Source organism: Peromyscus leucopus, chromosome 2 (genome assembly GCF_004664715.2).
Source record: "Peromyscus leucopus breed LL Stock chromosome 2, UCI_PerLeu_2.1, whole genome shotgun sequence".
Taxonomy (NCBI): Eukaryota; Metazoa; Chordata; class Mammalia; order Rodentia; family Cricetidae; genus Peromyscus; species Peromyscus leucopus.
The window spans coordinates 28,380,640-28,394,794 of NC_051064.1; the positions used below are offsets into that span (position 1 = coordinate 28,380,640).

The 14,155-nt window shown below is 39.3% G+C and overlaps 1 protein-coding gene across 1 annotated transcript in view; it reads right to left on the reverse strand.

Moving 5' to 3' along the window:
- Positions 1–218: 218 nt before the first annotated feature.
- Positions 219–14,155, reverse strand: part of Rp1 (RP1 axonemal microtubule associated) — a 294,119-nt gene continuing 280,182 nt past the window's right edge. The window contains exon 23 of the mRNA XM_037202448.1: positions 219–654. Within this exon, the coding sequence (XP_037058343.1) occupies positions 585–654 (70 nt within the window). The 3' untranslated portion in view covers positions 219–584. The remainder of the gene's footprint in view (positions 655–14,155) is intronic.

The window sequence follows — 14,155 nt, forward strand, 5'->3', positions numbered from 1 at the left end:
TTTGTTTCTTATGTATATTTGTTAATGATAGGAGGGGCTAAAGTTGTTCATGTCAGCTTTTTAAAATATATCAAATTTTATGGTTTTTTTCTTGAACTCACTTAAAGTATTTTTAATCAATTGTTTAAACTCAATAGTAATATATTATAAAAATGTTCAAGGCAGGAAATATCAAAGGATTATGCTAGATGATTAGGAGATTAAAAAATGCAACAACATTTACCATTTGCTTCCTCTTGTATTTTAGGAGGATGATTTATTTGCATTTCTGCAAAAGTAAAAGTGAAGTAAAGTTAATATTAGATCTGTTTGATTACATTATAAGTGAGAGAAACAACAAATAGGGTGAGTTCAAACTCTTTAACAGTGAGAAATCCTTCAGCTGATTCCTAACACTGTATGGGGGTGCATAAAACATCACCAAGACACACTTCCACATATTTGTATTTCCTCTGTACGGAACATTGGAATATCTGTCCATGTCACACTAGCAACGGGGACATTCTGGGACAATTGGGAGGTCATCTTCCATGATGTCCAGTTGTAACAAAAGCCTCTTGTGCCTTCTTCTACTGCCAGTTTTCTTAATCCTCACCTTGACAATAAAGTTCAATTTCTGAATGCATTGAACCTTGAGACATGAAGGGAATCCATCTGAAGGAAATTTAAAACAGAAGAAAGAAAAGGAAAAGAAAAGTTATCTTCTTGGTTTTCATAATGAGTTGAATTTGCTTCATTTCTGTACATTCAAAGAAAACAATAAAAATTGTTTTTTTAAAAAAATAGCCAAGTCTAATACAACATATTACATCCTCATTTTTAGGTTTCAAACCCAGAACAAATGGTTGAAGTGCCTATTAATCCATCAAAACAGACTCTGGCCACCAGGTTCTTCTACCATCCCTAAGTTTCTACCTGTTACAGGACCCTCCTGGCTGGCATACCCCAACTCTACCCTGAACTTTCCAGCCCAGGTATTGGGCTAAGTTTCCCTCTCCCAGCTCCTCTGGTCCCTATTTAACTCAGTCATTTTGGCTATGCCAGTCTCTTGGCCCAGACCACCTCTCTTGGTGGTGGCTCCTTTTCTCTCTCCCCTTTCCTCATATGACCCAGCTCAGGGTCATGTTCACTCTGGACTCTCCTAGATGTCTCTGTCTCTGCCTGTGCTCTCCCTTTTATTTACAATAAATATTCTCTTCCACCATACAAAGAAGTTATTTCCTCCCTTTTTTTATTTCTTTTCTTCATTTATCTAGTGCTGAGACCCCAGGAGTGGCACAAACGACTTCCCTCACAGAACCAAGCTGCTGGTTTGACCCAACGAAGGTATGTAGGGATTGTTTGTCCTGCTGTTTCCATCCATCCATCAAATCTGATCCCAGATTCTAGAGTCTGTCTACTCAGCTACTTCTCCCTTTCACATACTCTAACCATTACTCTCTTTGTTTATGCCATGAGTATCTCTCTGGCTCCTTGAGCCTTTTATACCCTCCCAAGGCACACACCTGGGTACTCGTCTTACATCTCTGGCTCTGGCCTACTACACCCATCTGGGTATCTCTACTAAAGGCACTTAGGGTCTCAGCTAACTTTCTCCCACCCGCCCGCTAGGGACTGCTGTCCTGCCTGCAGCTCCTTCCTAAAGTTGAGCCTGTACATTGCAAGTGTTCTTTCCCTCCCCTGGGAGGTGCCTGCTAGGTTTCACAGCTTTCTTAAGCCCTTCTGGGCCTCTAAGACCTTGCCCCTCCTCTCCTTCAACTCCCTTCTAGAAATCATGCAGCTTCTCTATGCCCTGATCGCCTTTATGACATGGGAAATTTCCCTGTGGTGGAGTTAATTCTGGGAACCTTACTCCATTTTTTTCTTGAACTCAATTCCTCCCTTGAACTAAGAGATTTAATAAAATCTTACTGAAAACAGCTTGGCTTCAGTACAGATCAATGGCCAAAGATGGCACATTTGAGTTCCAAATTCTTGCAGATTGTAAGAACTTCTGCCACTGCACAAATAAATGATCCCAAAATCTCTTCAATCTAAATTTTTTTGGCTCTACACTTCCTGTACCTCCCACTCTTAAAAATCTTCTATCCCTACAATTTCTCTGCACTCTGTTCTTTAAAAAAAATCTCTTAAGACTATGCTACAAACTCTGTCTCATTGGGTATGGTTTTTAAAAATCTATAAAAATCTGTAACAAAATCAGGCTTTAAACTTATAAACTTATAATTAAAAAGTCTGTACAAAGGTATTCATAATTTGCTACACCTTACTATATATTTGATCCAATTCATATTTAGAATATACTGTATTTTAAATAATAGCCACATGACTGGCAGCCAACTTTACTAAGGATAAAGAATATATGTCATGTGACTTCAACATCTGAAAAGGACCACATGGAATAAAGCTGCAATTATAAACTTCTTAGTCTTAATGACCTCTCTGATTATCATTATGTCTCCTTTTTAGACTAAGGAGACAACAACACATCTCCAAAATATCTTGGATTACATGGCTTTTATGATTAAATATAATCAAAGTTTACAAATTCCTAAGGTTATAGACATGTACTTAAACAAACAAAAGCTGACTAAAGATGCATGTGTAACTAGTTATGTCTTTGCCAACTGTGCTCAACACAAAGCTTCTAAAATATTTTAAATAAGGAACAACATAGGTATGTTTAATAAATAAGATTTATAAATTCCTAAGATGTACTCAGTTTAACAATAACTGATTTAAAGATATTCGTCTAGCTTCTCTGTCTTTGCTAACTTTATTAAGCTTTAGTTATTTGAATAAACTGAGTCACACAAGAAACTATGATATTCTACAATGGTACACTATAAAAGTATCAGTAAAGTTCCCAGTCATTCTTTGAACTGTGTTTATGGTTTCAAGGTTTGTTTTGATGCTAAAGGATTGCTGTGGGTATTGCTCTATATAAATAAAACACTGATGGCCAGTGACCAGGCAGGAAGTAGGTTGCCAGGCAGGAAGTAGGTGGGACAAGGAGAGAGGAGAATTCAGGGAAGCAGAAGGCTGAGGAGGGAGACACTGCAGCCACCACCAGGACAAGCAGCATGTAAAGACTCTGGTAAGCCACCAGCCACGTGGCAAGGTATAGATTTATAAAAATGGGTTAATTTAAGATAAAAGAACAGTTAGCAAGAAGCCTGCCATGGTCATACAGTTTATAAGTGATATAAGCATCTGAGTGATTATTTTATAAGTGGATTGTGGGACTGCGGGGCTCGGGGAACCTGGAGAGAAGCCCTCCAGCAACAAATGGCACCCAACGGCTCGAGTTTTCACCTTAAACCTAAGAATATTTAATAACCAATTCTAAACAGAGCCAAAACCAGGTTCCTGCTTCTTGTCTCAAATGGGTAGCTAGACACGCAAAACGCAGGATTGAACACTGGCAGGTTCCTGGCCTGTGCGTTTGACCGGCAGTATGGCAGAAATGAGGCGTCTGCCAGCAGCACATTAAGCTGTGTGGTAGATTTAGACTTTACTAGTATTAAAAAAAAAAAAGAGGTTTCTGGGCTACATGCTGCTTTGATAAAAGCTTAGACCCACTATTTCTGAGACTTGATGACTCCCAGAGCTGGCGGAAAACATACCACCGCCATGTTGAAAAGGTGAAGGGGGCAGAGCCAGCAGCCACAGCACCATTTCAGGCTTAAAAGGCTACAGTCAATAAGACTGATTCAGATAAAATAGTTTATAATACATGTAAAAATGTACGTAGACTTAAAAGACAAAAAAATATACCATTATATAAACAAATAGTATCTAAAATTAAATTGTTTAAAAAAAAACACTGAAGGTAATAAGCCACATAAAGATGGCTATCACACACAAAATCTGGATTATATTGTCTTTGATATTTGTAACTAAACAAAAACATTTGATTGTAAAAGCTGTTCAGTTATGCCAAATTGTAAATTTTAAAGGTACCTTGACTTCAAAATTTGGATATAAGGATATGTTACTTTGGAAAAGAGGTTCTGCTTTTGTTTCCACAGAAAGCCAGAGGCTATGGATTTGTTCCAGATTAAGATACGTCAGGTTTGACCAGCCAAGACCCCCTGAAAGGTCTCTGATGACACCATGGCCCAGATGATCCAACATCTAGAGTGGTTTCAAGGCAACTGGTTCACACAATACAGCCTCAAGGACTACCCCATAGGCCTAAAATTTTCTTTGCATCCCCATAAGATACAGCGCTCCCCTCCAGCAGGAAGTAGTAAGAAATGCTACGCCCAAATTCCCAAATATACCAAGCTGGCTTTAGAAGTGGAATTGGCTCACTCCCCATCTAAACCCAGACATATTGCTTTTAAAAAAAAAAAAAGTGGTTAAGAGATTCTTGTGTCCCAAATCAGAAGAGCCCTCTGGTGTGGGACAGAGAAAAACCAATATTTTTATTTAAAACAGGTTGATTATAAATATGATCTCTTTTTTAAAAAAAAGGGGGATATGATATAGATATATAGGAGGATATGGAGATGATAAGATAAAAGGGTAGATTAATGAACCTACTTTTAAAGAACAACTTGTTTAAAATGTTTTACATTCGTATAGATTTTAGTTTATGTTTAAAATGTTTTACGGAGCTGACAAATGAACTAAATGTGACCTGGGAACACAGAAGAAGGCGCTGCCCAGCCACCAAACCAGATCACCAGAATCATAAGTATATAATTCACTGACTGAAATCAGCTGCCCCTGAAGAAACAGCCCAATAGCACCAATTTAACCAAGAACCCCTACTAAACCAAGACTAAAAATTAGAACAAGAGAGGCACTCTCAGACACAGACACCACCTGAACTGCACAGAGGAAGAGATGAGTAGACGCCAGTGCAAAAATATAGGCAACAACATAAAGACCTATATGGCAACATCAGAACCTAGTGATTCTACACCTGCAAGACCTAAACCTACCATGACAGAAGAAACAGAATAAATCAACCCTAAAAATGACTTTAAGAAGATGATAGAGGCCCTTAAAGAAGAAATAAAACATTCCCTCAAAGAGGAAATTAAAAACTTTCCTTAAAGAGGAAATGAAAAACTACCTTAAAGAGGAAATAAAAACTTCCCTTAAAGAGGAAATGAAAAACTCCATTAAAGAGGAAATAAAAAACTCCCTTAAAGAAATGGAAGAAAAAATGAACAAAAAATGGGAAGAAATCAAATCAAGCCAAGAAAAAGCAATTAAACAGATGAAAGAAACATTCCAAGATCTGAAAAATGAATTTGAGACAATAAAGAAAACACATGCTGAGGGAATGCTGGAAATAGAAATTCTGACTAAACTAACAGGAACTACAGAAACAAGCATAACCAACCGGTTGCAAGAGATGGAACAGAGAATCTCTGACACTGAAGACACGATAGAGAAAATAGATTCATCAGTCAAAGAAAACACTAAAGACAAAAAAGTCATAACACAAAACGTCCAGGAAATTTGGGACACCATGAAAAGACCAAACCTAAGAATAATAGGGAGAGAAGAAGGAGAAGAATACCAACTCAAAGGCACAGAAAATATATTCAACAAAATCATAGAAGAAAACTTTCCTAACCTAAAGAAAGAAATACCTATGAAGATACAAGAAGCTTACAGAACACCGAATAGGCTGGATCCAAAAAAAAAGTCCCCTCGCCACATAATAATCAAAACACTAAACATACAGAACAAAGAAAAAATATTAAGAGCCACAAAGGAAAAAGACCAAGTAACATATAAAGGCAAATCCATCAGAATAACACCAGACTACTCAATAGAGACTATGAAAGCTAGAAGATCATGGACAAATCTCATGCAGACACTAAGAGACCACGGATGCCAACCCAGACTATTATACCCAGCAAAACTCTCAATCACCATAGGCGGAGTAAACAAAATATTCCAGGATAAAACCAGATTTAATCAAACCTGTCCACAAACCCAGCCCTACAGAAAGCACTAAAAGGGAAAATTCAACCCAAAGAAGCTAAACACATCCATGAAAAATCAAGCAATAGATAATCCCACACCAACATACACCACAGAAGGACAACACAACACAACCACAAAAAAATAACAGGAATTAACAATCACTGGTCATTAGTATCCATCAATATCAATAGTCTCAACTCACCTATAAAAAGACACAGTCTAACAGAATGGATAAGAAAACAGAACCCATCCATCTGCTGCATACAAGAAACACACCTTAACTTCAAAGACAGACACTACCTCCAAGTAAAGGGCTGGGAAAAGGCTTTCCAAGCAAATGGACCTAAGAAACAAGCTGGTGTAGCTATCCTAATATCTAGAGAAAAAGATGTTTCAAAAGAGAAGAAGTCTTGTGGCAATGCCTAAGTGGTCCAGGTAACTACCAGAACTCTGAAATCCAAGACGGAGACTAAAGCAGCAGAGACGAAACACATAGTTGTACATACAGGAAATAATAAAGAAAAAGTCAGTAAAGCCAAGAAGAACAAAAGAAAGGTGGATGCTGAAGCCCATCTGTTAGATGAGCCTGTGAATGAGGAACCAGTGACAAAAAAGAAAAAAAAAAGATGGAAAGCAAATCCAAAAATAATACCGAGGTGCCAAAGGATGACAGCAAGACGGAGGAGACTAAGGGGGACAATAAAAAGCAAAATACTTCCATTAAAAAAGGTGCAAAGAAGAAACCTCAAAAAGGTAAATCAAGTAAGAAAGGCAGCAGACCTGCTCAGGAGATGCAGAAGGAGATGGCTCTGGCAGAGCCTCCTTCCATGGAGCTGGCTCAGGAGGAGGTCTCTTCCAGTCCTGCGCTCACTCAGGTGGTGGTCACCCTTACAGGCTCTACTCAGCCCGGGCTTCCTTCTCCCATGGATATTGCTCAGACTGGGCCTGCTCAGATGGAGCTGCCTTCTCCCCTGGAGCCTCCTCAGAGGGAGCCGCCTCCTCCCCTGGAGCCTGATCAGATGGAGCCGCCTCCTCCCATGGAGTCTCAGCGGGGACATTGTCAGAAGAGGCTGCTTTGTCCTTTGGAACATGCTCAGGTGGAGGTTGCTCAGACAGGGCCTCCTCACATGGGATCTGTTCAGAAGGAGCCTCCTGCTGTCATGGAGCCACCTCTTCAAGTGAAACCAGTCACCAAAAGGTCTTCTCCCCGAAAAGAGAGTACCAAGGAGAAGTCGGGCATGGGGAGTGAGGTGGTGCGGCAGGAGCAAGTCCTTATTGAAGTTGGCTTAGTGCCTGTTAGAGATAGCCAGCTTCTGAAGGGAAGCAGGCACGCACAGGATCTTCCAAAGGGAAACTCAAGAAGAGACAAGACACCCAAGGACCAAGAAATTGGCTCTGATGGGGAAGGAAATAAAATGGCCCCTCTCAAGAAAGTGGGAACAGAGGAAGCTGGCAAGAGTCTAGCTACGCTTGCTGCTCCCAAGGAATCTACCAGTGTCTTATCCTCAGAACAAAACTCAAATGGGTCAGGTGGTGAAACGTTACATGCTATGTGTCAGACTGGTTCAGCTGGGCTTTGTGAAATGGAAGTGGACACTGAGCAGAACCCAGACAGTGTCCCTGTGAAAGCCTCAGCACCCGAACCGGTGTCACCATTGCCTCCTGTCCCATCACCAACCGTAACGGCCTCGCCTCCTATCACTTTGGCTGAAAACGAGTCACCGGACATTGATGAAGATGAAGGCATCTACAGCCATGATGAAAGTGACCTAAGTGATAATATGTCCGAGGGAAGTGATGATTCTGGGCTGCATGGGGCTTGGCCAGTGCCACAAGAAGCAAGTTCAAAAAGTGGGAAGGAGGGGTTGGCAGTTAAAATAACCGAGGGAGAGTTTGTTTATATTTTCTGTAATCGGTCTTTCAGAAAGGAAAAGAATTATAGCAAGCACCTCAATCGCCATCTGGTTAATGTATATTTCCTTAAAAAAGCAGCCGAGGGGCAGGAGTAGTGAGCCGGCCGGTGGAGGGCGGCTCGTCACAGTTTGTAAGCAATGCCTCACTTTTAGTTTAAGGCAGTAGACACACACAAGCTCGCTTTAATTAGTGTCCAGTGCTGATTTTTAAGTGACATTATTTCTTTAGGACTGTATGTGTTACTTGCAAAAACCTTAGCAAATCCTAGGGAGTTAATGTAAGAAAACAGATACTTAATCTGTTAGCTTGTGCAATGCAGTGAAGAAAGGCGGGATGGTAGGTGACGTTCTCCAGGGTGTCTACCTGTGTGGAACCGGTCAGGTGTTCTGCCCTTTTCACTTCACGTGCTATTTTTAGTTCCTTGTTTAGGCTGATAAAAATTGGCGTAGCAAATTACTTGAAGAATTTGCCTGCTTTATATAAGTAAAGTTAGCACTTTAAGGTTTCTTTAGAGATGAGAAAAGACATTTAAAATGAAGAAAAATTCTTTCAACAGTGGACATTGTATCTGTCCACGTAATTGCTTCCTGACTTATGTGTTTCGATATTTTGTGTTTCTATGTTAATCATAATGAAAAGTGATTTTGGGTGGGTTTTTAATTTTTTTTTTTTATTTTGGTGCTTTACTGGCTTAAGATGTTGCACATGGTTTTTTGTTTTTCTTTTTTAACCTATGCAGTTAATTCCCCCCCATAGAGATAGCATTGTGTATAATAGTAACACTTTATACATATATGCATGTTATTTTTTTTCTTCTTGGGGGTTACTTTTAGGCTTGTTTGCAAAAGGGCCATTTTTCTTTGCTGCAGTTGTCTTTTTTGCAGAACAATAGTGTGTGCAAGTTTATGAGCAATGGAATATGCAGGTTCAATCCATTGTTTTTATTTTTTTAATCTTAGCCTCTTGATCTATGCCAGAAGCAGTTTCATGTAAGTTATTTTGATGGTGAGCATGTGTGTAATTCTACAGCTCTCCGGGTCTGGTTTTTGCAGTAAGCCACTAGATCCCATATTGAACACAATTTAATCTCAGTATCAGCCATTAGAGGTTTTTTTTTTTTTTTTTTTTTTTTTTTTTACTTTGGTGTTTCTAGCTTATTTCTTACAGAGTGAGAAGTCATTCTTTGAAGAGTTTCTTTTTTCAATAGATGGTTGATGTTGGGATGGTTACTCAAATCAAGTGATGAGTGATGAACTCCAAGTCATCCTTGGAAATAGCAAATCTGTAGCCCAACATAATTATCCTTTAAACTAGAGAATATCACTTGTGAGAAAGCCATCATGGCCACATGGCTGATCTAGAGTGGAGTGCTGAGTTCTGGCAAACAGCTGCATCTCTCTTCCAGCCATTCTGCGAATTTGAGTTGGTATAACTTCCAACGGTAATGAAATTGTGAAGGGTAATGAAGAAGAGGCCGCTGAATAAATATCAACTATTGTGCAAGGCCAGCCAAATACTCCTGTAGTTCTGGCTTCACTGCTCTTTTTAAAGTGCAGCCCAGTTGCAGCAGAAGACCCCAGTGTTTTGGAGATGTCAGTACCTTGGGATGACCACTAAGAACAGCAGCAGCAGTGGAGTGGAGCCAGCTGGGGCCTAGAAGATGAGCTATGTGTCCTGCAGAGGGCAAAGTCAGAGAAGTGACCCAATCCCTTTGGAGGACTCTAGAAGATTGTGAGTGCATCCCAGATGTAGGGCAGTTCGAATTTTGTAATTACCCAAGATGTTAGAGATGCCAGAGTTCTGGGATACCTGTCGAGGAGAGCTGCTAACCATGAATGGCACCAGCCCAAGAGAAAGAAGTGAGTTGCAGTCAACAAAGCTGAACAGCATTGGAGACCTAAAGAGCATTCTGACATCAGACAAAGAGATGCAGAGTTTGGAGTTTGCCCAGATGGTTTCGTTCTTGCTTTGGTGCAATATTTCCTCATTATGCTCCCTTCCCTACATTTTGAAATGTTAATGTATATCCTATGACATTATATGTTGGATGTATGTGGAAAAAAAAAAGAGTTGGAGAGAGTAGTTTTGATGGAAGAGAAACTAGAAGTAGCAAAATTGAAGCTATAAAGGATTTACTAATAATTTGCTCAGGAAATATTAAGTTACATGAAGTAGTATTTAATCAAAGGGTGTTACATCCAAGCTGACTGGAAGAGAAGTACTGTACTAACTAGGTTCCTTAGAAACCCAAGAGAGAAAATTGTGTGCCATAATTGAAGTTTAGGATTGCTGAGAAAGTTTCTGCTAAATGTTGATTCACCAAGACTGACCTCCAGTTAGGCCTCATCCCCATAACAAAGAACTGCTCAAGGGGGCAGAGCAGGGTGACAACAATCATCATGCTTTGGCAAGATGAACCTGGGTAGGAACTATGCAAAAAGAACAACACGGTGTATTGTATAATATCTTTGTATCTAAATCTGCCATCTGCCCAAGTGTCCAGACTGGCAGTCTCCTATGTCAGCTTAAATTGTTTGAAATATAAGCTGAGCCAGAACCTGGGATATTTAAGGATGACAGACAACATTTGTGGAAAGAATAAGCCTAAGGTGTGTATACAAGCTAGGACATCCTCAACTGGAGGCCAGCTCTTCTTTGGGTATTAGCCACAGTTAGCCTCATGGTTTTGGTTTTTTGTACAGAGCTTTTCCTTTGTTAATTTCTGAGAGTGATTTCTTACTGTGTAGGCATATTGTTTGTATAACAGTTTCATGGAAGAGTATTTGGGGATGAGGACGCACTATTGAATTCTTTACCTTATTCCTAGTGTTGGGTTAAAGAATGCTAAGGACTTGTTTTGTCCTTTTATGAGAACACACAGGGAATATTTTTTTTTTCAAGATGTGACTGCATTCTAGATTCACAATGAGCACTGACCATGGCTTCTTTCATATTATCTGCTCGTCCTACATCCTAGAAATGAAAGTGAGATTATTTCCAAATTGAGAAACTTAATAGGGTTTGGAGTTTGTCAAGATTTCTGCTGAACAGCCCCTCCTTCACTTAAGATCAGAATTAAAAAAGAATATGCTTATATGGATATATGCTAACACTTTAATAGTTCATTTGAATAATATATGGAAAAGCACTTTCATTGCTGAATTGTTTTTGTTACTCTTATTGTCCTGTTTTGTTTTGTCTGGTTCTGAAGCAATGTTTTGCTATGTATCATAGACTGGCCTGGAACTGGTGAACCTCCAACTCAACCTTCTGAATTAAACCTGGCAACTCCAGGTCACAATAGTGCTGTATTTGATCCATTCTAAAATAAATGTTTTCCTAATACTTAAAAAGAAAAAAAAAAACTATTTAGTGTGTATGTACCCTAAAGATTTAAAGTAGAGCTGACTGATTATTTTTCATATATAAAGGTTTATGTTTGTGATTTCTTGTAAAATTACCTTTCAAATTAAGTAATAAAGTAATTGGTCCTTTCTTTGTAACTGCAATAAAATAAAATGTATGAAAATTTTTCAATAAAAAAAGAAATCTTAATATTGTTAAGATAGTAAACAAAAAAATGTTTTACATTGGTATAAATTTTAGTTTATTGATACAAACTTGAAGTTAATTTTGTTATAATATATATATATATATACATATATATATATATATATATTTCTATTCTTGTTTGAGGTATTGTTTATGTAACTCATTTAAAATTGTAATGGATAATTAAAAAATAGATTAATAATTAGTCATCTATGATAATCATATCTGTAGCCATGTTAGTTAAGTCTTCTAGGTATACATAGATATATTTCAGATAGATAGGTAATCTTCAAACACTTCATAGACCTAGAGAATATGCCATTTAAATAACTTAAAATTCTGTTGACGTGAGACACAATTGCTCCTGGCTGCACCAATTGATCCCGAGAGAATGTTGGGCTTCTAAGACATTTCCATTTGGAAGTTTGTCTTTTTGGCACAAAATGGCCTACTGGGCAAAGAACTGCCCTTGCCTTGATGGCTGACAGTACAAATATAATGCTGTCCTTTCTGGACAAGCAGGACACAAGGAAAGCGACCACTGTACTCTGCCAAGACAGGGTAAGATGGTCTCTCAGAATTCCTGCTTCTAAAAATGGTCTGTCAGATACTCTAGGCCTGTAGCCAATTTAAATGCACCAACAATGCTGAGAAACATTAGGTGACTGTCCAGGCTGCCAGATGTCTTGGTCTACTTTTGCAAGATTCCCGAAAGTTGCTTGCATCCATCTACCATTTCTCAGGTACCATTATCTTCCTTCTCAGGTCTTTGATGTGGTTGAAAACTAGATAGTTGTAATTTCCTCAGTTATGATAAAAGATAAGTTGATATAAAACCTTAAACTCACAAATATAAGATAGATAGGACATCTTCTTTAATATTGTAACTATAATTCTTGCTCGGTAATTGCTTTGTTATATGTAATTTTACCATGTTAAAGTTAAAACCTTCCTTTTTAAAAAAAGAAAAAAGGGGAAGTGCTGTGGATATTGCTCTATATAAATAAAACACTGATGGCCAGTGACCAGGCAGGAAGTAGGTTGCCAGGCAGGAAGTAGGTGGGACAAGGAGAGAGGAGAATTCAGGGAAGCAGAAGGCTGAGGAGGGAGACACTGCAGCCACCACCAGGACAAGCAGCATGTAAAGACTCTGGTAAGCCACCAGCCACGTGGCAAGGTATAGATTTATAAAAATGGGTTAATTTAAGATAAAAGAACAGTTAGCAAGAAGCCTGCTATGGCCATACAGTTTATAAGTGATATAAGCATCTGAGTGATTATTTTGTAAGTGGATTGTGGGACTGCGGGGCTTGGGGAACCTGGAGAGAAGCCCTCCAGCAACAAAGAATCTTCAACTAAAGCTTTAACTCAAATTTTTAAGGCTCAAACTTAACAAAAGTAAATTTTGTAAAATGGCAGGAGAGAGACCTTGGCGAGTTGTAGCCAAGGTGCCCACAGCAGGTGAGACTAAGAGATTATGCCCAGCAGAGGGGGGGGGGAGAGAGAGAGAGAGAGAGAGAGCATGTAGACAGCACTCACATGGAGAGTTTTGGTGGGGGGAAGGGAGAAAGGGGAGCTAAGGAGAGAAGAGGTAGAAGAAGAGAGGAGAGGAGGAAATGGGAAAGGGGGAAGAGAGGAGAAACAGATGCAGTCTCATGGGAAGAGATAGGCAGAGAGAGAAAGAAAGGTAGGCAGAGCCCACATCTTAAAGTGGGCTCAGCAAATGTACAAATGGGCTATATAGGATGACTAGGACCCTGAGTAGGCCAAGGCACTGCCTGCTTACTAGCTAGGTCCCCAAGGGGCCAGTCAGGTAATATCTAAATGCTAACAATAAAGCTATAAAACCCTAATCTTATAAAAGCTATTAACTTGTAAAGTGTTATGTAATTCATTAAATGGCAAGCTTTATTTAGTCTCCTATATGTGTTTTCAAGGTTAAGTGGAAAACAAGTAATTCACTCAAATATTCTTAATAAATTCAAACTCTTAGAGATCTGCTGGACATGACTTTTAAAATGTTTAATAAAAGAGTTTCCCGTAATAGACAGAACTGCCCACTCCTAGCAGGAACCCCTAAAGTCTCCAAATAAGATAGATAGGGCACCAGCTGCTCCTCCTGTGTTGTGGTAAAGCTGCTAACCACTGGTTAAGGAACTGGCCCATGGCACATCCGCTGTGAGGGCCCTACATAAACTGTGGATGCTTCTGGGTTGACTGCTACACTTTGGTCAAAGTAAGGTCAGTTTTCCCAAGTTCCTTCTCCACAGGAAAACCTCTAACAGCCGAAGGCCATGCTGCTCTGTGTGACAGCTGACGATTAAATGCTGTCCTGCATGATAGCTGGATACCCACCACTGCCCCCAGTGAAGCTATTGAGACCATGGGAGCCTAGGACACCTATCTTGGTAGTGGGCACATCTCTGTAATTTAACTGATACAGAGGACATTTGCATTATATTTCCAGCTATAATTTATCCTTCTCAGATCTGTGATGGTGTTAATGACTAGGCTAAGTGTAGCTTTGTTAATTTAGCAACACCAAGCATACCACCTTTTCCCCCAAGGATACAGTTATTTTTTCTTCATATGTAAAAACCAGGCCTCAGCCCTTACTTTCCTAAAGTTACTAGGTCTCTAGCTGGGAAGGTCAGTTTACTTGCTACCAGACCCTGAAAAGTGATAAATTCATAGATGCTTTTAACCTAAAATCATACTTGGTTTCCTAAGCTTTTAG